General features: G+C 42.3%; 1 protein-coding gene across 1 annotated transcript in view; it reads right to left on the reverse strand.

The window, feature by feature from the left end:
* hacd2 (3-hydroxyacyl-CoA dehydratase 2) overlaps positions 1 to 24702 on the reverse strand; it is a 42473-nt gene extending 17771 nt beyond the window's left edge. The window contains exons 1-3 of the mRNA XM_072579930.1: positions 24546 to 24702; positions 19190 to 19307; positions 5476 to 5494 (exon numbers count right to left, since the gene is read on the reverse strand). Coding sequence (XP_072436031.1) covers positions 5476 to 5494; positions 19190 to 19307; positions 24546 to 24673 — 265 coding nt within the window. The 5' untranslated portion in view covers positions 24674 to 24702. The remainder of the gene's footprint in view (positions 1 to 5475; positions 5495 to 19189; positions 19308 to 24545) is intronic.
* Positions 24703 to 25010: the final 308 nt, after the last annotated feature.

Genomic DNA, 25010 nt, shown 5'->3' on the forward strand with positions numbered 1-25010 from the left:
GGAATTAAAAAACTAGTTATCAGTAATGGTCGACTTGAATCTATCAAATATTCAAACAATCTGATTCACTAATGTTTTGGGAAGAGGGACATCTGCCATTCAATCTGGTCTGGCCTATTTAGTTTAAGAGCAAACAGCGATGAGTACAAATACTGGCCTTTCCAACCTTGTGCTGAAGGTCGGAGGTCTCAAATCCTGTAGGAATATCCCATAAGGTTACCCCAGAACTAAATGCCTTAATATTAGTTTGGATTACAGTCAGAATCACAATAATATAAACAAAAGGCACCATTCCATCTATCATCCCTACAACCCTCTGTTAGAATTAGGGTAACCATGTAACACTAATATCTAACATGTTAGATTAAGTTAGCCCCCTTCCCCATTACTGAGTAAACATTTTCTCCTTCAAATATTTGTCTGAGACAGACAGAAAAACAAGAGAGTGATTACTGATTGTAACCACCATACCTCTGGTGGATCTGTCCTGCTAATAAGACAATACATATCCAAGGATGGTGATAATGGTTACTGGGACATCATACCCACAGAATCATACTACAACACTACTTCAGATTGGGGTCAGGACTGCAAGTGTGTAGTAATGGCCACACTGGAACTAATCAGTTGTCACAGTGCTCACTCTCCAACAGGCACCTGTTCCCATAGCCCCTCAGCCCAACTTTTAATTCTCACTGAGTTCACAACAGCTTTCAAGCCTTGAAATGGATTCAAAGTAGGAAAAAAAGACTAGGAAGTAGAGCTTTTCCAGATAATATCAGCACGCTATCATTTGATTAGTCTGTGGTCCAGCACTCCCATCTTTGGGATAAAATTCTCCAGATAATCAGTACAGAGAACTTTGCAGAGTCAAAAGGGTAAGGGTTTGCCATTGCTGTTTCTGGCACCTAAGTCATCACTCTGTTATCTAGTTTCATTTCTTTCTTTAAAAGTAGTAATTTGACAACTGAATGGCTTGCTGAGCCATTTCAGACAGTGGTTAAGAATTAACATTGCTGTGGGTTTGCAATCACGTGGGCCAGACTTAGGTTGGCAGATTTCCTTCCCTAAAAAGATATTTGTGAACCAGACAGGAGTTTACAATCAGTAAACAGGTTTGAGACATACACCATGGTGGAATCAGAATCCATTGGAGAACATTAGCTGGGGTTCTGTATGATCAGGCCAGTGTCATTACTGCCACACCCACTACCTCGATTCATACATCTTTGCAAATCTTCAAAGTTTTTTTTATATATCTTGAAAGAAAGTGCATATCAGGACATTAGCACAGGGAATTAAATACTTTCCATTTTTATTAACAAGTCTCAGCATCTTCTACTCCAAGGTCAGGTACGTAGAAGACTTGATACTGCATCTGCTCTCAAAGTTCTGCACGAGCAATGAATCTCAGCCCCAAACATCTTGTGCACCAGTATTTGGAGTTTTCCAAATTAGCTACTCCTGCAGGCTGAGTGAACATGGAAACCTGAAATGCTGTGCATGTCCCCACCCTTGTGGAACTTCATTCAGAGGACCAGTAGTTTGTTTTTCCTGAAAATTCAGAGGTGGCCCCTCAATTTTGTTATGCTATTTGAAATCCAGCTCATGGGTGAAAAGGTGACAAGAGTTAACCCACTGCATCATATGGTGTTGGTATTTGCATCCTTATCCCAGGAAGTGAGATTTCTGAATTGCTATATTGTTGGGAAAAAGAGTCACAACTTTGCCACCAAGTGTGAGGCATAACAGAGTCAGATGTACAGCACGGAAACAGACCCTTTGGTCCAACTCGTCCAGGTTGAGCAGATATCTTAATCTAATCCCATTTCCCAACACATGGCCCATATCCCTCTAAACCCTTCCTATTCATATCTCCATCCAGATGCCTTTTAAATGCTGTCATTGTACCAGCATCTACCACTTCCTCTGGCAGCTCAGTCCATACATGCACCACCCTCTGAAAACATTGCCCCTTAAGTCCCTTTGATCTCTTTTCCCCTCTCATCCTAAACCTATGCCCTCTAGTTCTGAACTCCCCACCCCAGGGAAGAGACTTGTCTATCTACCCTATCCATGCCTCATTTTTTAAACCTCTTGAAGGTTACTCCTCAGCCACTGATGCTATAGGGTAAACAGCCACAGCCTGTTCAGCCTCTTCCTATAGCTCAAATCTGGCAACATCTTTTAAAATCTTTTCTGATTTCTTCCAAGTTTCACAACATCCTTCCAGTAGGAAGGAGTCCAGAATTGCACACAATATTCCAAAATTGGCCAAACCAATGTCTGTGCAGCTGCAACATGACCTCCCAACTCCTATACTCAAATACTCGACCAATAAAAGGAAAGCATACCAAACACCTTCACTATCCTATCTACCTGTGACTCCACCTTCAAGGAGCTATGAACCTGCACTTCAAGGTCTCTTTGTTCAGCAACACTCCCTAGGACCTTACCATTAAGGGTAGAAGTCCTGCTAAGATTTGCTTTCCCAAAATGCAGCACCCCACATTTATCTGAATTAAACCATCTGCCACTCCTCAGCCCACTGACCCATCTGATCAAGATCCTTCCTTGCTGTCCACTACACCTCCAATTTTGGTGTCATCCGCAAACAAACTAACTGTACCTCTTATGCTCACATCCAAATCATTTACATAAATGACAAAGTAGTGGATCCAGCACCGATCCTTGTGGCAGTACACTGGTCACAGGCCTCCAGTCTGAAAAGCAACCCACTACCATCACCCTCTATCTTCTACCTTTGAGCCAGTTCTGTATCCAAGTATCTAGTTCTCCTTTTATCCCACAAGATCTAACCTTGCTAATCATTCTCCCGTGGGGAACCTTATCGAACACACTACAGAGGTCTAAATAGATCATGTCCACTGCTCTGCCCTCATCAATCCTCTGTTACTTCAAAAAACTCAAATCAAGTTCATGAGATGTGATTTCACACACAAAGCCATGCGGACTACCCCAATCAGTCTTTTTCTTTCCCTCCAGCAACTTGCCCACTAGCAACGATGGGCTCACCAGTCTGTAGCTCTCTGGCTATATCTTACCACCTTTCTTAAACAGTGGCACCACTGTAGCCAACCTCCAGTCTTCCAGCACTTCACCTGTGACTGATGATACAAAATGTATCAGCAAGGGGCCCAGCAATCACTTCCCTAGCTTCCCAGAGCTCCAGGGTACACCTGATCAGGTCCTGGGGATTTATCCATTGTTATGGATTTCAAGACATGCAGCACTGCCTCCTCTGTAATATGGATATTTTTCAAGACATCACCGTCCATTTCCCCTCATTCTGTATCTTCCATCTTCTTCTCCACAACAAACACTAGCGCAAAATACTTGTTCAGCATCTCCATCTCCTACAGCTTCACAAATAGGCTGCCTTACGGATCTTTGAGGGGCCCTATTCTCTCCCTAATTACCCTTTTGTCCTTAATATATTTGTAAAAACCCTTTGGATTCTCCTTAATTCTATTTGCCAACACTATCATGCCCCTTTTTGCCCTCCTGATTTCCCTCAAGTATACTCCTACTTCCTTTATACTCTAAGGATTCACTCAATCTATCCTGTCTATAGCAGACATATGCTTCCTTCTTTTTCTTAACCAAACCCTCAATTTCTTCAGTCATCCAGCATTCCCTATCACCCTAACAGGAATATACTTTCTCTGGATTCTTGTTATCTCATTTCTGAAGACTTTCCATTTTCCAGCTGCCCCTTTACCTGCAAACATTTGCCCCCAATCAGCTTTTGAATAATACCGTCAAAAATTGGCCTTTCTCCAATTTAGCATTTCAACTTTTAGATCTGGTCTATCCTTTTCCATCACTATTTTAAAACTAATAGAATTATTGTTGGTCCCAAAGTGCTCCCTCGCTGACACCTCAGTCACCTGCTCTGCCTTATTTCCCAAGAGTAGGGCATGTTTTGCACTCTCTCTAGTAGGTACATCCACCACTTCAAAGGTTGGAGAGAGTTGATGTCCAAAGGGACCTGGGTGCCCTTATTCATCCAAAAAAAAAAAAAAAAAAAAAAAAAAATTGAAATATGGCATACTAAAAGCTAGCATGTAGGTCAGCAAGTAACTGGAAAGACCTTCATTGCAAGGGACTACAGCACATGAGGTCTTGATGTATCTGTATAGTCTGGTGATACCATGCCTGTAGCCTGAGCTTTGGTTTTCTTAAGGGGGAAGGATACACTTGCCATTGGAGGGAAATAGAGGTTAACCCTGGAATGGTGGGACTGTCTTCGAGGTTTAACAAATTGAGTCTGTATTCTGTAGGGAGTTTTCAAGAATGAGAGATGATCTGATTGAAACCAAGAAAGATTTGTCAGAAGTTGCTTGCGAACAAGGATGACTTATTTCCACTCCGGACATGCAATTCCTAATGTGACTAAACAGTCCAACTTGGATTTTCACACCCTGCCACAGGTGGGGTAGGTGAATGGAACACAGGTTGCACACTCCTTTCACAGTATGCACTTGGGTTCTAACTGGGTCTAGAGATGTTTGAGATGGTTGGCAGCTTCATCGATGTTTCTTCTCTTGTCTGAGTGTCTTGGACAAGAGTTGGAGATGTTGCATGTATTTAGGGAGGCTTTGAGGACATCCTTGAAATGTCTCCTCCACCCTCTTGGTAATTACTTGCCATAATGGACTTGAAAGCAGCAAGCTTGATTTGGAAGCCTCATCTAGCTGAGCAATAAGCATTGCCTCAATACTGGCAATGTTGAATTTAATCACTGAAGTAGGCGGTGATGAGGGGCACAGAGTTGGTGTAATGTTTAGCCTTGCTTGACCTAGTTTCCATAAGTATTGGGTCTGTGGTGATCTGTTGGTGAGGATAAAGGTTGGATCATATCCAGTGCTTCTTGCTGAACAGAATCCACACTGGGAAAAGATGCAGGGAGGATACTTGCCTAGTTCGAGAACCAGATGGCATTCCGAATATGAACCAGGATATCGAAGACTGAGATGAGATGAAACTTCATCTGAAGAAGATTTGGAATTCTCTAACCCAGACAACTGTGGAAGCTTAAATCACTGGAGGATATTCAAGATGAAAATGGATAGATTTCTGGATGGTGTGGGGGTAAATGGCAATAGTTTGCTTGAATAGCAGTTGACAGGTCAAGTGACCGACTTTCCCTCCAGTTTCCTACTGTCTTAAAACTAGTGAGATCCAACATTAATTCAATAAACCTGATCCTTCCAGTTGGTTAATTAAACCAGGGTTTTAAAAATACACTAGCTCACCAAGATAGAGACATACCATCTGATGCCTGAGGGTTTGATGAACATGCAATACTGTCCACCATATGTAAAACTAACTTATGATGGACTTTAAAAAATTCAAATGGTTACCTTGTCCTTTTGGGGGGGGGGGGGGGGGGGGGGGGGGGGGGGCGCGGTGGGGGGGAGAAATGGGAGAAGAAGACAGGTGCATACATACCTACAGCACAATGAAGAATCTGAAAGAAAAAAGGAGACAAGTCAAATATTAAAACATGGTGCTGCTATTCTTTCAGCTATTTTGAAGAGGAACTATAGAGAATGTACAGCATAGCAGGCTCTATTGCTAAACTGCAAAACAACCCATTCAAACTGCTCACTTTTTTCTATCATGGGACGTGGGTGCCAATGACAAGGCTAGCCGTTGCTGCCCATTCTTAGTTTCCCTTAAACTGAATGGCTCGTCACTTCAGAGGACAGTTAAGAGTCAAACAAATCACCAAATCCCATTCGGGAAGTCATTCTCACACAAAAGCCCATGAAAGAATATTAAATTTCAAGTTACGTTGGAGATTCTTGGCTATGTACCCTATCCATACCCCTCATGATTTTATAAACTTCGACAAAGAAGGCTAAGAGGGGATTTAATAGAGACATACAAGATGATCAGAGCATAAGATAGGGTGGACAGTGAGTCTTTTTCTGAGGATGACAATGTTGGCTTGTTCAGGGGGCACAGCTGCAAATTGAGGGGTGATAGATACAAGACAGATGCCAGAGGCAGATTCTTTACTCAGTGGCAAGGGTGTGGAATGCCCTGCCTACCAATGTAGTTAACTCAGCCACATTAGGGAGATTTAAACAGTCCTTGGATAAGCACATGGATGATGGAACAATGTAGGGGGTCAGGCTTAGGTTAGTTCACAGGTCAGTGCAACGTAGAGGGCTGAAGGGCCCGTTCTGCACTGTATTGTTCTATGTTCTATGTTCTATGTAGGTCACCCCTCCGCTTCTGATGCTCCAGAGAAAGTAGCCTCAACCTATAGCTCAAATCCTCCAACCCTGGCAACATCTCTGTAAATCCTTTCTGAATCCTTTCAATTTTAAATCTTTCCTACAACAGGGAGGCCAGAAATGAACACGAAATTCCAAAAGTGGCCTAAACAATATCCTGTGTAGCTGCAACATGGCCTTCCAACTCCTATACTCAAAAAGTGTACCACAAGCATACTAAACACCTTCTTCACTACCCTGTCTACTTGAGTCCAATTTATCCCAGTTAATAAAGATCTTCACAAAAACAAAACACCCTTATATCACCAGTTGAAGATTCAACTGCATCCCCCCCCCAAACAAAAATCAGAGACTTTTCATCAAACTCAAATCAGGATTGACTACTGCTCCCTCACGGCAAGTGTCACCTGAATGACTGCCACAAAGACTTGTACAATATTCAAAAAGCACTCAAAAGCCCTCAATAGGCTAAAATCTAGAAGTGTTTTTTGGCTAGATACTTGTTTATCAACCAGGATTGTGCCACATAGAATAGGAGGCGGTTATAAATCCATCCAAATTGAAGCCATACTCCAGAGGTCCACAGGGTTGCTCTCCGAGCAAGAGCAAACCATACTAATATGTATATATCACATTCCTGAAGCGCTTATGCCCAAAATGTCGATTCGCCTGCTCCTCGGATGCTGCCTGGCGAGCTGTGTTTTTCCAGCACCACATTTTACAACTCTGGTCTCCAGCATCTGCAGTCCTCCCTTTCTCCTGTATATATCACAAGGCAACCCTGGGCCCTATTCACAACTTATTGCGCTACCTACTTTCATTTCATAATGAAAATTTAGCACCGATACCTCGGTTCCTCATTCATAATTTCTATAAATTGCAAAATAGCAGTCCCAGTACTGGTTCCTGTGACAGCTCTTGTTACATATTGCCAATCACAAAGAATATCTATTTACGCTGTTTGTTTCCTATTAGCCAGTCAATATTCTATCCATGGCAATGTTACCACACCTTGAGCTTTTAGTTTCCACAATAACCTTTGTTTTCTTTGAGAAGGTGCTACAGAGATAAGGGGAATTGGAGGGTCGTGACACTTTGAAACTCTGCCTCAGAAAGTGATGACAGGTCATTGAATCTTAAAGGAGGTAGACAGTGTCTTGCTAGGCACAGGGGAAATCACTGGTTTTGAAATAGACAGCAATGTGGAATTTAAAACACTAGCAGATCAGCTATCATTGTATTGAATGACAGAGCTGGCTCATGGGGCCAAATGGCCTAATTCTGCTAATTTGGGTATTTGTACCTGTTCATTAAGAGTAGAGAATATTTCAGACTGCAGCTCCGACAATTTGTTCAGGATCATTTGTGTCCTTGTCTTTTTTTGAGGTCTTCTCTCCTTTCCATTTCCCGATTTAGTTTTCTTTGGATGCTACCTGTATCTTTTATAGTGAGGACCAATGCAAAATACCTTTAAGCGTCGGCTCCCTATTGTGCATAACACTCCAGATTCCTTTGCTATTTAAGGCCAGTGCACACATAGTCAACTCTTGTAAACATATTTGTACCAATTTTTGATTTTTAAAATATTTCAGGCTAGCTTTCCCTCATACTATTAGTCATTCTTTGCTGTTACTTAAATTCTGTACAATCCACTGACCTATCACTTGTCCTAGTGTCAAATTAAAAAGCACAAGGTTTAAACTTTTCAGATCCAGCATCCTTGCTTAACTAGAACTTTGGACTTCTTGCTTGTTGAAATGAATTCTGTGTTCTGTCACTAAAATGTTTGCAGCTGCATCTTCACTGATTATCCATTAATTTAATTTGGCAGTTCATTGCCGTGAGCTCTGTCCTCATGTCTTTTTAACTGTTCTGATTCAAGTTTTAATAAGAATCTTGGGCCCACTCTTTCAAACAGAATGCAAAACTCAAAAATATTACAAAGACAGTTACCTTCACTGTTTTTGTGGTGATGATATATTGTTTACATGAAACCTTAACTCAGTTCACCTCTTCCGATTTCACCTGACACATGGGTCTTCCCAGTACAGTCTGTTCTGATATAACATGATCCCATGTTAAGAAAAATCACATATTAGCAGCACTATTTAAACCAATGGGACCAGATTCACGTTTCAGCCAATACAAGGGAGGGAGGTTCATGTTCTACAAATAATGGTCTAAATTCTTCAATTGCATTATAGCCGATTCACAAACAAAAGCTCATTATAACAGAGCCAACTGTAGTCAACTTATTACATGATCAATTTTCTCAGTTAATTGTATGGCCTTGATCTGTGCAAATTGGGCTGCAATATTTCTTACTCAACAATTACTCAGAATGACAATGCAGAACTGGCTGACTGGATTATTCTGGCACATGCTTGGTGAACCAAATGTCTCTTTCTGTTCTGTACTGCCTATCTTCCACCTCTTCCTGTCTGACCTTTGAGCTTGCAATTGTGCTCAGGACATATTACATTATTCCACCTGGGATGAGCAGTCCAGAGCTAAAATGTTAACCATTCCTTCTTCCTCCACAAATACTGCCTGATCTGTTGACTAAAATCCAATGATGTATTTGCTGTACTATGAATCACATTGTTCTGCAAGGTTATAAAGCAGACTTGGGCATTTCACGGCCCGCAGACCATATCCAGCCCTTTGGTCATTCCTGTCTGGCCCGCATGACATCAATCTTAAATTAGAACATAAATGAAAAAGTAATTTACGCCATGCACACAATATAACTGTGTTGCTTTTGTTTTGCAAAGGATGCTTTTTTAAATTTATGTATGGACGCACATGTCCATGTATGTGCGTGCATGAACAGCTAAAATGATGCTTGTTGGCTAGCCTTCAAAATGTCAGCTCACGCCAAAAAAGGAAAGTTGATACAGAACACTGCGTTTTTAATGAGACACGGACTGCTAGATATTTACAGAAAACAGAGGTAAAGCAGCGTGCTTGGTTTGTGGTGCACAAGTCGCTGTGTTAAAGGATTATAATTTGAATCACCACTATGTGACCAAACACGCCGAGAAATACAACTTGTCTGATCAAGAGTGGGCAAGAGAGTCAGATGCTTTGCTAGCTAAGCTGCATAACCAAAGACTTTTTACTAAACTTCACTATCCAGAGATGCAGCTGTCAAGACAAGTTATGTCATATCCCACAAAATCTCCAGAAACAGTAAACAGTTTTCTGATGGAGAGTTTATTAAGGAGAGCTTGTTGGACTCTGCAGAACTAACATGCCTGGAGGGAAAAAAAGGGAGGTATTTGGGAATGTGCCCCTCTCCTAACACACTGTAGCGAGAAAGATTGGGGACATTGCGAGAAATCTGGAACTTCAGCTGCAGCAGAGCAGTCAACTTTGACATTTGTCCCCCCTTGGCTTTGGATGAGAGCTGCGACATACACGACACAGCCGAGCTACTCCCCTTCGTATGTGGGATAACTACGGACTTTAAAATCACAGAGGAGCTGGCAGCCATGCAGTCAATGAAAGGAACAACAACTGGTAATGATTTGTTCATGGAGGTAAATGCATGTTTGGACACTTTGGGACTAAAATGGGACAAGCTGGTGGGTGTGACAACAGATGGTTGTCCAAATCTAATGGGAAAAAATGTTGGACTCTTAAAGAGAATGCAGGATAAAGTGACAGAAATTGACCCTGAACAGAAATTGGTATTTTTGCATTGTATTATACATCAGGAGGTGTTGTGTAAGTCAGTGTTAAAAATTAACCATGTGGTTGGTGTTGTAACTAAAAATAGTTAACTTCATCAGGGGCAAGAGCTTTGAATCACAGACAGTTTGTTGCACTTTGAGGAAAATGAGACTGAACATCGTGACATAGGCTACCACACAGCCGTCAGGTGGCTCAGTCTGGGTAAAATGCTGAAAAAAAAAGTGTATGGGACCTGAGAGAAGAGATTCAAAATTTGTGTGAAGAAAGAGAATGGCATTCCAGAGGTTTCAGGTGCAGACTGGATTGCAGACCTTGGTTTTGCGGTTGATGTGACTGCACATATGAATGAACTAAATGTGAAACTGCAGTGCAAAGGCCTTATTGTGCCTAAAATGTACAACTTGGTGAAGGCTTTTATGAGAAAGTTGCAGCTTCTCAAGCCAAATGGAGGACAACATTCTCACCCACTTGCCAACACTGAAGAAAGCCGCACCTTCAGCTGATCACCCCCACAGGTACTCATCGATGTTAGAAGCACTGCGTGGTGAATTTGAGGCGATTTCAAGACTTTAAAAAATTGTTGAAAATGAAGTGCACATGATTTTTTTCCCCCATTTACATGCAATGTGGAGAACGCACCTAGTAATGTTCAGCTTGAACTCATTGACCTGCAGTCTGACACTTCTGGCAGAGTACTTTAGATCAGTCTCACTGCTCGATTTTTACTCTTCCCTCAAAGAGGAGAACTTTCCACACATGAGGCATGCTCAGAAGATTAGTCCTCTTTGGATCTACTTATATATGCGAACAGAGACATTCTCAGTGATGAAGCTCAACAAATCCAAATACAGATCCTCCATCAGTGATGTTCACCGCTCAGCTGTCCTTTGCATATCCACCTCAGATATTCAACCAGATTTCAGTGCACTTGTTCAAGCCCAGAACACACTGGATTTTTCTCACTAAAAAAGTAAAATGAACTGAAAAACATCAAAAGCACTTACTGCTTTTTGTATAGAGTTGTTTGTAATACTGAGCAATAATGAAACAACCTTTCATTATTGGTTTGAGAGATTAACATGTTAAAAATAAAATGAAGTATTGAAATTGTTTTTACTGTTTATTTCTTCTATATTTGACCTACTCCACAATTTCATATCTTTATTGTAACAGAATATCCTTATTCTTTGATTCTAAGAATCAGTGCAACACTATAATTTAGTACTATTTACAATGAGAGAAAATTAATACTGAGCAGAATTAATGTTCAACTTATTGTTGGTTTGACCCTCCAACATAACTCCGGTTTCTCATGTAGCCCCTTAGAAGAATTAATTGTCCACCCCTGTTATAAAGGGTACCATAAAATTCAAACAATCCTTGGATAGCACCTTCCAAACCCATGACCACTTGAAGCTAGAAGGACAAGGGCAGACGATGTGGGAACACCAGCATCTCCTGAAAGTTTTACTCAATGCCACTCACCATCCTGACTTGGAAATAAAACATCATTCCTTCAGTGTTGCTGGGCTGCCACCAGCTACTCAAGGACAATTAGGATTGGGCAATAAATATTGGCCTGGTCAATGACACCCACATCCCACAAGGGAATAAAAAAGGGCAAGTTTTTCTAAAAATGGTTATTCATTTTTGCAATTCTCTCCTCCAGAGGTGAATCATTGAATTCATTCAAGACCAAGTAAAGTAATTTTCCAAGCAAAGGACTAAGAATTATGGGAATGGAAATGAAAGCAAATCTGAAGCTGCAATTAGAAAAGCCACTATTGAATTGAATGCTGGAGTTGACTCCAGGCCAAGCAGTTCCCAATTCTTGAGAGATACAAATTAACCCTCTTCCAACCGATTGTTAAAGAAAGTTCAACAGGACATTAGGAATATGATTTTGACGGAATGCACCCTGAAGCAGACACGAAGCCAGGCTTCTCCAGTTTCCACTAATCATGCATGCCAATTAACCCCCTCAAACAGCTCATCTCCAATCAAAACACCACCCCAAGCCACCTTGCAATTGTCGACGTATCCAGCACAGAAACAGGAGTTTGGCTCAACTTGTCCACACTGATCAGGTTTTCTAAACTGAACTACTCCCATTTACCTGCATTTGGCCTATATCTGTCTAAACCTTTCCTAGCCACGTACCTGTTCAAATATCTTAAAATGTTGCAATTGTAAACGACTACCAGTTCCTGTGGCAACTCATTCCAAATATGAATCATCCTGAGCGAAAAAGTTGCCCCTCAAGTCCCTTTTAAATATTTCCCCTCTCACCTTAAAACTATGCCTTCTAGTTCTGGACACCCTTACTCTTGGGGGCAAAAAAAAAAAAGACCTTGGCTATTTACCTTTGTGTTCCTCAATTTTATAAGCCTCCAAAAACTCACCCTTCAACTTCCTATACTCCAGGGGAAAAGAAAATCCAGTTTATTCAGTTTAATAACATCATTCCTATAGCAAGGCGACTAGAGTTGTACGTACTGCAAATGTACTACAAACTCTGACCTAGTGTTCTAGTCTTGTCCAGTTTTTATTCACTTGTAGGATGTGGGCATCACTGGCAAGGTGAACATTTATTGTTCAACCATGGTTGGCCTCACCAACGTCTTGTACAAGTGTAACATTATGTCCCAGCTTTTATACTCAGTGTTCTGACAAATGAAGGCAAATGTGCCAAACGCCTTAACCATCTTGTCTACTTGTGATGAAACTTTCAAGGAACCAGCACCCCTTGATCTCCTTGTTCTATAACATTCCCCAGGGCCCTACCATTAACTGTGCAAGTCCTGCCCTTGTTCATCTTACCAAAATGCAACTCACATTTATCAGAATTAAACCCAGTTTGCCATTCCGCAGCCCACTGGTCCAGTTGATCAAGATCCCATTGAACTCTTGGATAAACTTCTTCACTTCAAAAGTTTGGTAGAAGATTTGTAGCTCGGGTGCTCGTTGTTGTTTTCTCCTGAGAGCGGACAACTCAAACTGACAACCGGAAGCGGCAGAGACAGGCCACTATAAATGCCAGAGGAAACAGCACAGAAGCGCTTCACAGGAGGCTCCCAAGCACTGAGGATGTCACCTAGACAGGGGACGAAACGTTTGCAAGACAAATTCCCAGCTCGGCGAACAGAACCACAACAACGAGCACCCGAGCTACAAATCTTCTCCCAAACTTTGAACACCTACGGGCGAGAGACGCTAAGACAAGCCAGGAAATGGGAATCCTATGCCAACCACCTAAGCGCCACATACGAACAACTCCGGTTCCTGCCGAAAGAATCGAATCCTTCCACCATGTGTCAGATACAGACTGCCAGTCAACAATCCACAAGCCAGGGACACAGCCAGACAGAATGGATTCAGGATGATCCAGGTAATCATTACAGATGCTCACAACAGACTACACAAATACAGACAAGAAATTGCGCGCCAAAGATCGTTAATTTCAAAAACCACCAATCAGGTATGGACCCGGACCATAGAACAGGCCGTCACCATAGGACAGAACAGGACCACACACCGCAAAAAAACGACACTAAAGAAAAAAATGGCCAAACTAACACACAAAGAGGAGGACACCACAACACACCTGGGTTAAAAACCTCTCCTACAGACAGCTCAGACACGGAAAGAACAATACTGGCCAAGGGACTCAACTACAACCACAGGAACGCCAAGACAGCAGACTTCCTAGCAGCACCAGAATGCACTCAGGAACAATGGACTGACAGAAGAGACACAACAAACTGTGAGACAAAGTATCGTACCGCTGATAAGAAAAATACAAACACACAACCTCAACGCCAAGGAGAGGGAAGCACTAAAATCACTAAGAAACGATAAGAACATAATTATACTACCAGCAGACAAAGGCAGAATGACGGTCATCCTGGACAAAGCAGAGTACATCCAAAAAGCACAACAACTACTTGCAGATACCATCACCTACCAAAAGAGGGAGTTTGACCCCACCCCACAGCTCACCAATAGGATAAACAACACACTGAGGAATCTACCAAAAAAATGGACAGATAACCAGGTCTGACCTACAAAGAATGAAACCTGAAAGCAACACCCCCAGATTCTATGGACTACCCAAAGTGCACAAACCAGACATCCCACTCAGACCCATAGTATCACTACCAGGGACACCATCACACAAACTGGCCAAAGAACTACAGCAGAAACTGAAACACCTGATCAACAGATCTAGACAATCTATACAATCGACACAGGAATTCTTGGACATCAGAAATATACACATAGACAAGGAAGAAACTATGATCTCATTCGATGTAACGGCACTGTTCACCTCCATCGACAAAACACTGGCCAAAGAAACAATAGCCAGCCTGCTGGACAGACAACAGGACGTTGAACCTATCAACAAAGACGGCATACTTAAACTACTGGACTTGTGCCTCACAACACACTTCACATTCAATAACCAAATATATGAACAAATCAACGGAACACCCATGGGCTCACCGATCTCTGGACTCCTAGCAGAAGTAGTAATGCAAAGGTTAGAACAAACAGTCTTACCACAACTTCAACCCAAACTCTGGGTCAGATACATGGATGACACCTTTGTAATAATTAAAAACACAAATAGAGAACACACACCAGATCATCAACACCACACTCACAGGAATCCGATTCACTAGAGAGGAAGAAAAGGACAACCAACTCCCATTCCTAGACGTGATGGTACAGAAAACACCAAACAGAGAATTCACCACAAAGGTTTACAGGAAAGCCACACACACAGACCAATCCTAAACTATGAAAGCAACCACCCCAACACACACACACACAAATGAAGTTGCATCAGGACACTATTCAAAAGGGCCACAACACACTGCAGCACACCAAAACTACAAAAGAGGAAGAGGAACACCTAAACAAAGTATTCGCCAAAAACGGATACCCTCGCAATTTCATCAACAGATGCCTAAGGGAAAGACAACGGAACGAGGACATGCCGCAACCCAAAGGACTAGCCACACTACCATACATCAGGAGCATTTCCGAACTGACAGCTAGACTACTGCGACCACTAGGACTCATAACAGCACACAAACCAACAGCCACTCTCAGACAACAACTCACCAGAACGAAGGACCCAATACCCAACATGAGCAAAACCAATGTATTGTACAAAATCCCATGCAAGGACTGCAGAAAACACTACATTGGACAAACAGGAAGACAGTTAACGATCCGTATCCATGAACACCAACTAGCCACGAAACGACACGACCAGCTATCCTTAGTAGCCACACACGCAGATGACAAGCAACATGAATTTGACTGGGACAACGCTACCATTATAGGGCAAGCCAAACAGAACAGCCAGGGAATTCCTAGAGGCATGGCACTCATCCACAGATTCTATCAACAAACACATCGACCTGGACCCAATATACCAGCCACTGCAGTGGACAGCTCGAACTGACAACCGGAAGCGGCAGAGACAGACCACTATAAATGCCGGAGGAAACAGCACAGAAGCGCTTCACAGGAGGCTCCCAAGCACTGAGGATGTCACCTAGACAGGGGACGAAACGTTCGCAAGACAAATTCCCAGCTCGGCGAACAGAACCACAACAAACTTCTTCACTGTGCACTATACCACCAATTTTTGGTGTCATCCAAAACTGACTAACTGTTCATAAATTCTCATCCAAACAGCTGATAAAATGATGAAAACAAAAAGTGGAACCAGCACCAAAATCCTATGAATACCGCTGATCACAGGCCTCCAGTCCTAAAACGTTTCACCACCATAGTCCCTACCATCAAGCCAATTCTGTATTCAGTTGGCAAGCTCACCTGAATCCCATGTGATCTAACTTTACTAATTAATCTACCATGCCGAACCTTGTCAAAGATTTTAGTAAACGTCCACGTAAAGGTCTACCATGCTGCCCTCAATCTTTTTGGTTGCTTCCTCAAAAACGATAATCAAGTTTGAGAGACATCATTGCCCTCACACAACCACGCTAATTATCCCAAATCAATCCTTGCCTTTCCAAATGAATGTAAATCTTATCTTTCAGAATCACCTCTGACAAGTTATCACCACTGATATCAGGCACATAAATCTATAGTTCCTAGGCTTCTCCTTATAGCCTTTTATAAAAGCAAAGGCACGACGTGAGACACACTCCAGTCCTCCGTCACCTCACTCAATTATAGGTGACAAATATTTTTGCTAGGAGCCGCAACTTCTTCCATAACTTGCAATAACGTCCTAGAATACACTCTACTAGGTCCTAGAGATTTATCCACTTGTGTTTAGAACTCTAGCATCTCCTCTTCTGTAATGTGAAATGTTTTCACAACATCAAAATTTATTTCCAAGTTCTCCAGCCTCCTTTGCTCTTCACAGTAAATAAACATTGCATGTAAGTTTTTACAATCTCTCCCATCACCTCAGGTTAAAAATCAATGAGGTCATCGGTGTTGAAGAGGCCCCATTCACATACTGCTCTCAAGATACTTGTAGGAACTCTTTGGATTATCCTTAACCTTATCTGCCAAGGCTATTTCATATTCCCCCTTTGCCCTCCTGATTTCCCTCTTAAGAATTCCCCAACACTTTGTATTCTAAGAGGTTTATCTGATCCCAGTTTTCTATATCTATAATTCTTTTCTTACTCTGAAAGAGAATGTCAATATCGTTATTCATCCATTGTGCCTCTGAACTCATTACCACACTTTTGAAAGTCTCCCACTTGTCAGCTGTCCCTTTACCTACAACAAACTACTCCAACCAACTTCTGAAAATTCTTGTCTCATACCATTAAAAATTTTCTTTACTCTAATTAAGAACTTAAAATTTTAATGGAAGGCTTAGCCTCAACTATTTTAAAATTAACAGAATTATGATCACTGGTCACAAAATGTCCCTCTAACACGTCACTTATTTCCTGAGAGGAGATCAGGTTTTGCTCCTTTTCTAGTAGGAGTATTTCCATAAAAATCAGTAATCAAAATTTTTTGAACACATTTAACAAATTCCTCACCATCCGAGCCTTTAACACGATGGCAGCCCGGGTCAAATGTTTGGAAAATTAAAACCCGCCACTATTCCAACCTTATCATTCTTACATACATAGAGAGGTCTCTGATATTTGCTTCTCAATGTCCCTCTGATTATTGGAAGACCTATAGTACAACCCCATCAAGGTGATCATCCCTTTCTTCTTTCTATTTCTACTCAGGACGATCCCTCAGAAATACCGTCTCCAATTACAGTAATGAATTCTCTCTTTAAATCAAGAACAGCACTCCTTCTGCTCTTGTCTCCTTTTCCATCCTTCCTATAGGAAGGAAAACCCAGAACACTAAGCTGTCAGTAATGTCCTTCTCTCAGCCAGGTTTCTGTGATAGCTATGATATCCCAGTCCAATGTTCCCACACATGCCCTGAGTTTAGCCTTACCTGTAATGAAGTTAATTCAATTCTTCAGAGTTACCTTATTCTTAGACTTACTCTTTTCTGATTCCAAACCATCCTCATCTGTCTTTCTATTTTTGCGCTACTTAGGACACTGCCAACCCTTTCCAGTTGCGACTGGATGGTTTTCACCTGAACAGGTTTTCCTGCTCCAGAAGAGATCTCAATGATCCAAAAATCTGATTCCTGGCACATGACACCACCTCTTCTGCCATCGATTTCTGTTCATTTTTTATTCCTACTCTCATGAGAATGTGGCAGAGTAAACAAGAGAGTACTACATTGGAGGTTTGACTTTTGAGCCTTCTGTTCACTATAAAGCCTTAAAACGCTTTTGTTAACTATGTTGTTCTACCTCATTTTTTATCTTCTTGGCCTTTCATAAGGCTCAGTGCTGACTATACTTAATCAGCCCTTGTTTTTTGACAGAGGTGTAGTCTCAGAGTCCCCTCCAACTTACCCACCACTAATGTCAGGCGCCCCAGTCTATAGTCCCCTCGCTTTTCCTTGCAACCTTAAATAGCACATTAGCCACTCTCCACTCTTCCGACGCATGACGCTTTGCAGCTGATGATACAAATACGTTGACTAAGGGTTGCACAATTTCTTCCCTAGCTTCCCACAATGGGATACATTTGATCAGGTCTTGGAGATTTAGCTACCTTTAAGTGTTTTAAGACCTCCAGCACCTACTCTTCTGTCCTGTTGCAAATGTAGTGGGAATTAAACAAGATTTTATGAAAAAAAAATCACAACAGGAGTAAGATGATATCTTACAAGCTAGTACTGTAAGGCACATTTTTTGCAGACGTAAACTTTGATCACCACAAGGGTCCATGCCAGGAGATGTGACTGAAATGGCAGCATACAAGAGTGCAGATTCCTGTAGACAGGATAAGAGAAAGACTAGGACTGAAGATTTCTGTTTATAGTAAAAAAAGAAAGGTAAGCAACATATGCATATGTAATGACAGGGCTATAAAAGGTTGATGGTTTTCTGCATGTGTCAGACAGACCAAACAGGCAATTCTGTTTAGCCAGCCTAAGGTAGACTCTCTTCAGGTTATTTGAATAAAGCTGAAGTTATTTGTGGATGGCACAGTGGCTCAGTGGTTAGCACTGCTGCCTCACAGCACTAGGGTCGATTCCCACCTGTCTGTGTGGAGTTTGCACATTCTCCCCTGTGTGCTCCGGTTTCCTCCCACAATCCAAAGATGTGCAGGTCAGGTGACTTGGTCATGCTAAATTGCCCAGTGTTAAGTGCGTTAGTCAGGGGTAAATATCAGGTAGAGGAATGGGTTTCTCTTCGGAGGGGCGGTGTGGACTTGTTGGGCTGAAGAGCCTGTTTCCACACTGTAGAGAATCTAATCTTAACCTGCACACCAAAGTCCTCCTGTGGTTTGTGTAGATTAACCACAATATAGCCAGGCACTAACCAGCAAAGTTTCAGTACCAAAACAACTAAGCAATTGACAGTTCTTGCACCATCCAATAGGGGCAGAAACATTACACAATCCCTGCTTGGTCGATACAAGATGGTTGGTGTGTTCATAAAGGGCTACATCCATTTTGAATAATAAGCAGTGCTGCCATTACCAGAGGTACAACAGAATTGCTGAGCTACAAACTCTGCAACAGCACAAAGTTGAGTGAAATAAATATTACAACATGTTTATCACATCATGCCAAAGGAGGCCCCAGCCATAACTGCTCTCCATAAAAAGGACACCATATGTGTTACCCACCTCCAGCAATGCTCCTGTCTGAAAGAACTTCAGTGGCTTCTCGATGGAATAATAAAGACCATGGTATGTGCCCCTTGCCAAGCCAGCTCGGATCAAACCCACTGCGATGACCAACCACCTGAAGAAACAGAATATTTATCAAGTAAAATTGCTTTACTGTGACATCATTCAGCTCAGCAGCAAACCTGGTGTAAGAGCCATTAAGGGCACCAGCATCTCTTTTGGTTAATCCAATTTATTAGCTACAGTATTGGAGCAGCAGTTCCTACTTACAGTGTTAAGTTGTCTTCACCCACATCAGTTGCAGCTCCCCTTCACAAGAGTCCCAACAGTTTCGTGCCGGTCTCAACACCAACGACTCTTTCTTTATACTCTTATGGGACGTAGGCACTGCTGGCAAAACCAGCATCTGTTATCCATCCCCAATTGCCTTTAAACTAAGTGCTTTGCTTGGCTATTCCAGAGGACAGTTCAGGGTCAAATGCACATTACTGTGTATCTGGAGTCACATTTAAGTAAGTGAGAAAGTTTGCAGCCTTACATGTTATACATCTGCTAAGGAAATGCAGGTAAGTGCTTGACCGGCAGCTGGGGAGGGGGGGCATTTCATTCACTGACTGAAGGGTCAGTTTTTGTTTTTTTGATTTACAACAGCCACAGTTTGTTGGGTTTTTATATCTGTTAAAACAAAGGTTGTTGTTTAATTTAGGTTCACACTCCAGCTATTTCCTTCCAAGTTATTCCACATCAACCAACATTCCACTTCATAATGCCTTTCAGGAAGCCCCTTCAGAATCTGCCACTCATGCACATGGACTCCAGAGGTTCAAGATAACAGCTCAAGGCAACCGGGGATGAGCAATAAATGCTGGCCCAACCCATGTTGCATTTAAAAAAAAAGTAACTTGCCCCAGATCTTAACAACTCACTACGTAAAAACATCTCCTTTCTAGGTTTTTTTTGCAAATTATTTTAAACCTAAGACTTTCTCCTCCTTCCTTAATCTAAACCTGATTTTCTGAATACTGCCATTCATTTCCAACACCTTAACCTTTCATATGCCAAGGGGAAACAATCTCAGGTTCTCTAAGTTCTCCACATAATTGAGAAAGCCGTTTGTCTTTGGCGTTATGCTGCTAAACATTTCAGAATCTCCTAAGACATGGAAATTCTCCCGAAACAGCAGTGTTCAGAATTATCAAGAGCACTCCATTAGACACCCAATCAAGGATTTGTAAAGGTTTAACATGATTTTCTTTGACTTTTATGCATATAGCTGAAAATGCTTACATTTCGGTTATTGGCTTATTAATTTGCCCTGACACCTTCAAAAGACTTGTAGCTTTTCCCAACTTGCATCCCAAGTGCGCCTACACAGGTCCTTCCAAACCAGTAATCACTACCAACTAGAAAGGAAAGGGTAGCAAAAATGTGGGGAACACCTCCAAGCCCCATACCATCCTGACTTGAAAGTGTATCACTGTTCCTCACTGTCACTGGGTCAAAATCCTGGAATTAGTTTCTAACACTAGAGGTGCACTTGTACCCCCCCCGGACAGTCAACTCTCAAGAAGGCAGCTTAGTATCACTTTCACTAGTGCAATTAGATGATAAATAAATGCTGACCCAGTCACACCTATATTCTGCGCGGCGATCTAACTGTGGCTTAATAAGGACTCTGTATAAAAACTATAATTCAATCCCAGGGCTTCCCAAAGTGGAGGTCAGAAGCACAGTGGAAGTCACAAAATGAAATTGGGAGTTCCAAATCCCAGGACAGCAATGACTGCCGGGGAGCTCTGACTCCTCTCTCTTGTCTTCTCCCTACTGACCTCTGCTTTCATAGAATTTTCCTTCCAAGTTTTCAATTTTTAAGTGAGGTAACAGGGTCAATTTAAGACATTAAGTGGGCACATGGTCAAAATTTGGAAAACACTATTCTACCCACTCATACTCTATTCCTTGAAATAGGGCATATGAATCTAAGAACATCATATTTTAAACACCAGCAACGTATCTCTTTTCAGTGATATTCAGGTCATTTATGTAAAGACAAGCATTTTTGGACATTATTAATAGTAACACACGACTTCAACCATCTCACACCTGCTGTATTATTCTGCTGCCACAAATGTTTAAGGTTGCAAACCAATTAATATAAAACCTCAAGTCAACAAGAGGTCAGCTATCCCTTACTGACTGAGGCAGCAGATGGCGGGGGGAGGCTTGTTAGGTTTCCATTTCCGATCAGGAAAAGATATTTGCTATTTTTCTTTTTTCTGCCACCCTCCCCCCTTTGTTTCTCCAACACTCTGTACAGCAACAAAGGCAGAAGGCACTGATAATAGGACAAGTGTAATCTCTTGGCACTTTCCTAAAATAGACTCATTTATGAGGACAATGTATGAGGTTAGCAATACTGGAGTAAATGCAGAGGGTAATCAAGTCTGAATTCCAGGTCTGCTTAATAATTAAAAGAAAATTCATTCTGGAGCTCATTGAAGTTTTCACCTTGTTGTAAAGTGTCTAAAATCAGACACAAAGAAAAACTAATTAAACATTAACAGAAAAGCAACTACCAAAAAATGCATTTTAGCGGATTAGAAAAGTTTCAAAGAAGGAGGAGTTCTCTAAATGATTTTAAAATGGGTGTCTAGATTCTTGATAACCTTCAGATCCGTGCTTATCAGGGACTGACTGAAATGTGAACTACAAATTACAATCACCTTATTAATGGAGGGAGGGGGTTGGGGACAGGCTAAAGGGGCTGAATGCCTTCATCCTTCTCTTAACTTGCATGTCTGTTTAGTAGAAGAAGTTTGTAATTTCATACCCAAAGAGTAATTAATGTGATATCAATTGTGGATTTTAAAAATTCAGATTGATAATACCATTGCTTGTCAAAAACCTAAAGGGATATAGGTTAATTTTAGGTATGTGGAGCTTGGTCACTAATCAACCATTATTTCATTTAACAGTGAACAGCACTCAAGTGCAAAATGGCTCCTTTCGTTCTTATGCTCCCTTCAAATTCCCAGAGTTGGTGTCCCGGTCAACATTTATCCTCAATCATCATCATCTAGAAGATTTTATTCCTGCAATGTTTGTGGAAACTGAATGCACATGAATTGGCTGCCACAGTTTCCTGCAGTAACGACATGTCTGGAGAGATCCCAATACCCTATAAAAGCCTTTCTGCTTTTTTTTAGAAAAAAGATGTTTATTTCCTTCAAGAGCCTTTTTACTTTGTCAAACAAAGAGGCTCTTTGGCCCATTGTGTCTATGCCCGTCAAACCATCCCGTTTTCCAGTCGAGAGTGTGGTGCTGGAAAAGCACAGGTCAGGCAGCATCCAAGCAGCAGTAGAATCGATATTATGGTCATAAACCCTTCATCATCCCATTTTCCAGCACTTATCCCTCAGCCTTGAATGCTATGGCATGTCAAGTGTTCATCAAAGTAGCTCTTAAGTGTCTTGAGGAGTCCCATCTATACCAATATATTAGGCAGAGTTCCTGACACCCCACCAACTTCAGTTAACAATATTTTTCTCAAATCACCTCTAAATCTCCTGCTCCTTAAAACCGTGCTTCTGGTTATTAACCAAGGGGATAGGTATACATGAGGTCAGGCAGCATCCAAGGAGGAGAATCGACGTTTCGGGCATGTCTTCAGGAAGGGCTCATGCCCAAAAAAAGATTCCTGAAGAAGGGCTCATGCCCGAAACGTCGATTCTCCTGGCTCCTTGGATGCTGCCTAACTTGCTGCGCTTTTCCAGCAACACATTTTCAGCTCTGATCTCCAGCATCTGCAGTCCTCACTTTCTCCCAGATAGGTATACATTCCTATTTAAGTGCAGCACATTGGCTAGCACTAATGCCTCACAGCACAAAAGACCAGGTTCGATCCGCACCTTGGGTGACTGCACAGACACCACACAGACAGACATTCTCCCAGTGTGTGGGTTTCCTCCATGTGCTCCAGTTTCCTCCCATTATCCAAAGATGTGCAGGCTATGCTAAGTTGCCCATAGTGCTAGGTGGACTTGTTGGGCCTAGTGGCCTGTTTCTATTCTGTAGGGAACTAAACTAATCTCTATCATTGCCCCCCTAAACTTTTCAGGTCAGTCCTTCCCCAGCCCCCACACCCCTCAGCTTTACTAGCTCTAAAGAAAACAATCCCAGTCTACCTAGTCTCCCTGCATAGCTGAATTAATCCAGCCCAGGAAATATCTTGGTAAATTTCTTCCACAGCCTCTCTCGTGTAATCACATCCTAGCCTATAGTTCAGTGGCCAAACAAACATTACATCCAATGTGCCTTTTAACCACTATCTACTTGCCCTGCTGCCTTCAGGGATCTGCAGACATGTACACATGGGATGCTTTGTACTTCCTAGAGTCCTACCGTTCAATGAGCACTCCATTGTCTTGCTGCCCTCCCAAAATGCCTCATCTCACAATGATCTGTCACAGAATAATCAGCACATAATTACAAGTTACTGCATTGCATGCAAAAGTCACAATTGAGAGGGCTATAAATAAAGACATCTTTTGATAACCTTAAAACATTCCTTTCTCCCCAAGGAAAGTGAAATGTCAACTTTTGCATATACTGCAAAGGACAAACTGGCAAAAAAAATCGTTAGTTTCAATCCAAGGACGGAGTCAACTTGCTTGCTGATAGCTGCCATTGGAGATAACACATTTGCTCCAAATCTCCAGTAAAATATGTACCAAGCCCCTAGTTTGCTTTCACTATTGCCTACAAAGCTTGCCAACTTCGTTCAGCGGCAAGTTCAATCTGTACCACCCAAGGACCTGAAGAGTAGAGTCATGACAGAACGAAATCAGTTGGGTTTCGCAACACGGGAACAGAAAAGCAGAACAAAGTTCGCTGTTGCGTTATAACAGTATTCACCAGCAATTAGCATCTGGACGTACTTAAATCACTAGTGCACATGCGGTTTCGGTGGAAGGAAAGAAAAGCGGTTTATTTTTTTCTTCCGATGCGCTAATGTGCCGACCCTTGTTGCATTTCAAATACAGGACCCGCAATTAATAGCCGTTTCCCTCCCAGGGCCACTGTAATAGGGTCACTCACTGAGGAACCTTTCAGTAATAGGAAATAATCCTGCAAGAGAGAGAGGGGAACACGGAGGAGCAACGTGGTTTGGATTTGGAAAGTCATTCATTACTAAACCTATGGCATTATTATAATAATAATTAAGTTAACACTGAGGGATAGCAGCGGCTTTTAGACGCTTAACGAGAGAAATGGTAATTTGCCAACACTCCCTGAGCCGGAAAAGCTGATTGGGATCGGTCTGGAACCCGGCTTATAAAGTGCAAGCTCTCACCCGGCCGTCATTACCACGTTGTAGATGACCATGTAAGCAGTGGCGAGGGGTCCCGGGCCCCTTCGTTTCCTCTGCGGCCCTTCATGAGCCCCACGTTGATGTTCGAGCCCAGTCCCAGCCGACGCCATGGTGATCAAACCGTCACTGAGCTACTGCGCCTGCGCAGTATCTACCCCCAGGATGACCCCACCCCGTCTTCATGGATTGGCTGACTACTGATCCCGCCTCCCCCGCCGCATGTCACCCGTGATGCCGACCCTACACTGGATGACCCCACCCCTCCTCATTGATTGGCTGACTGCTGATCCCGCCCCCCGCCGCATGTTAACCTTGATGCCGACCCGACACTGGATGACCCCACCCCTCCTCATTGATTGGCTGACTACTGATCCCGCCCCCCCGCCGCATGTGTCACCCTTGATGCCGACCCTACACTGGATGACCCCACCCCTCCTCATTGATTGG

This window comes from Chiloscyllium punctatum, chromosome 10 (genome assembly GCF_047496795.1).
Source record: "Chiloscyllium punctatum isolate Juve2018m chromosome 10, sChiPun1.3, whole genome shotgun sequence".
NCBI lineage: Eukaryota > Metazoa > Chordata > Chondrichthyes > Orectolobiformes > Hemiscylliidae > Chiloscyllium > Chiloscyllium punctatum.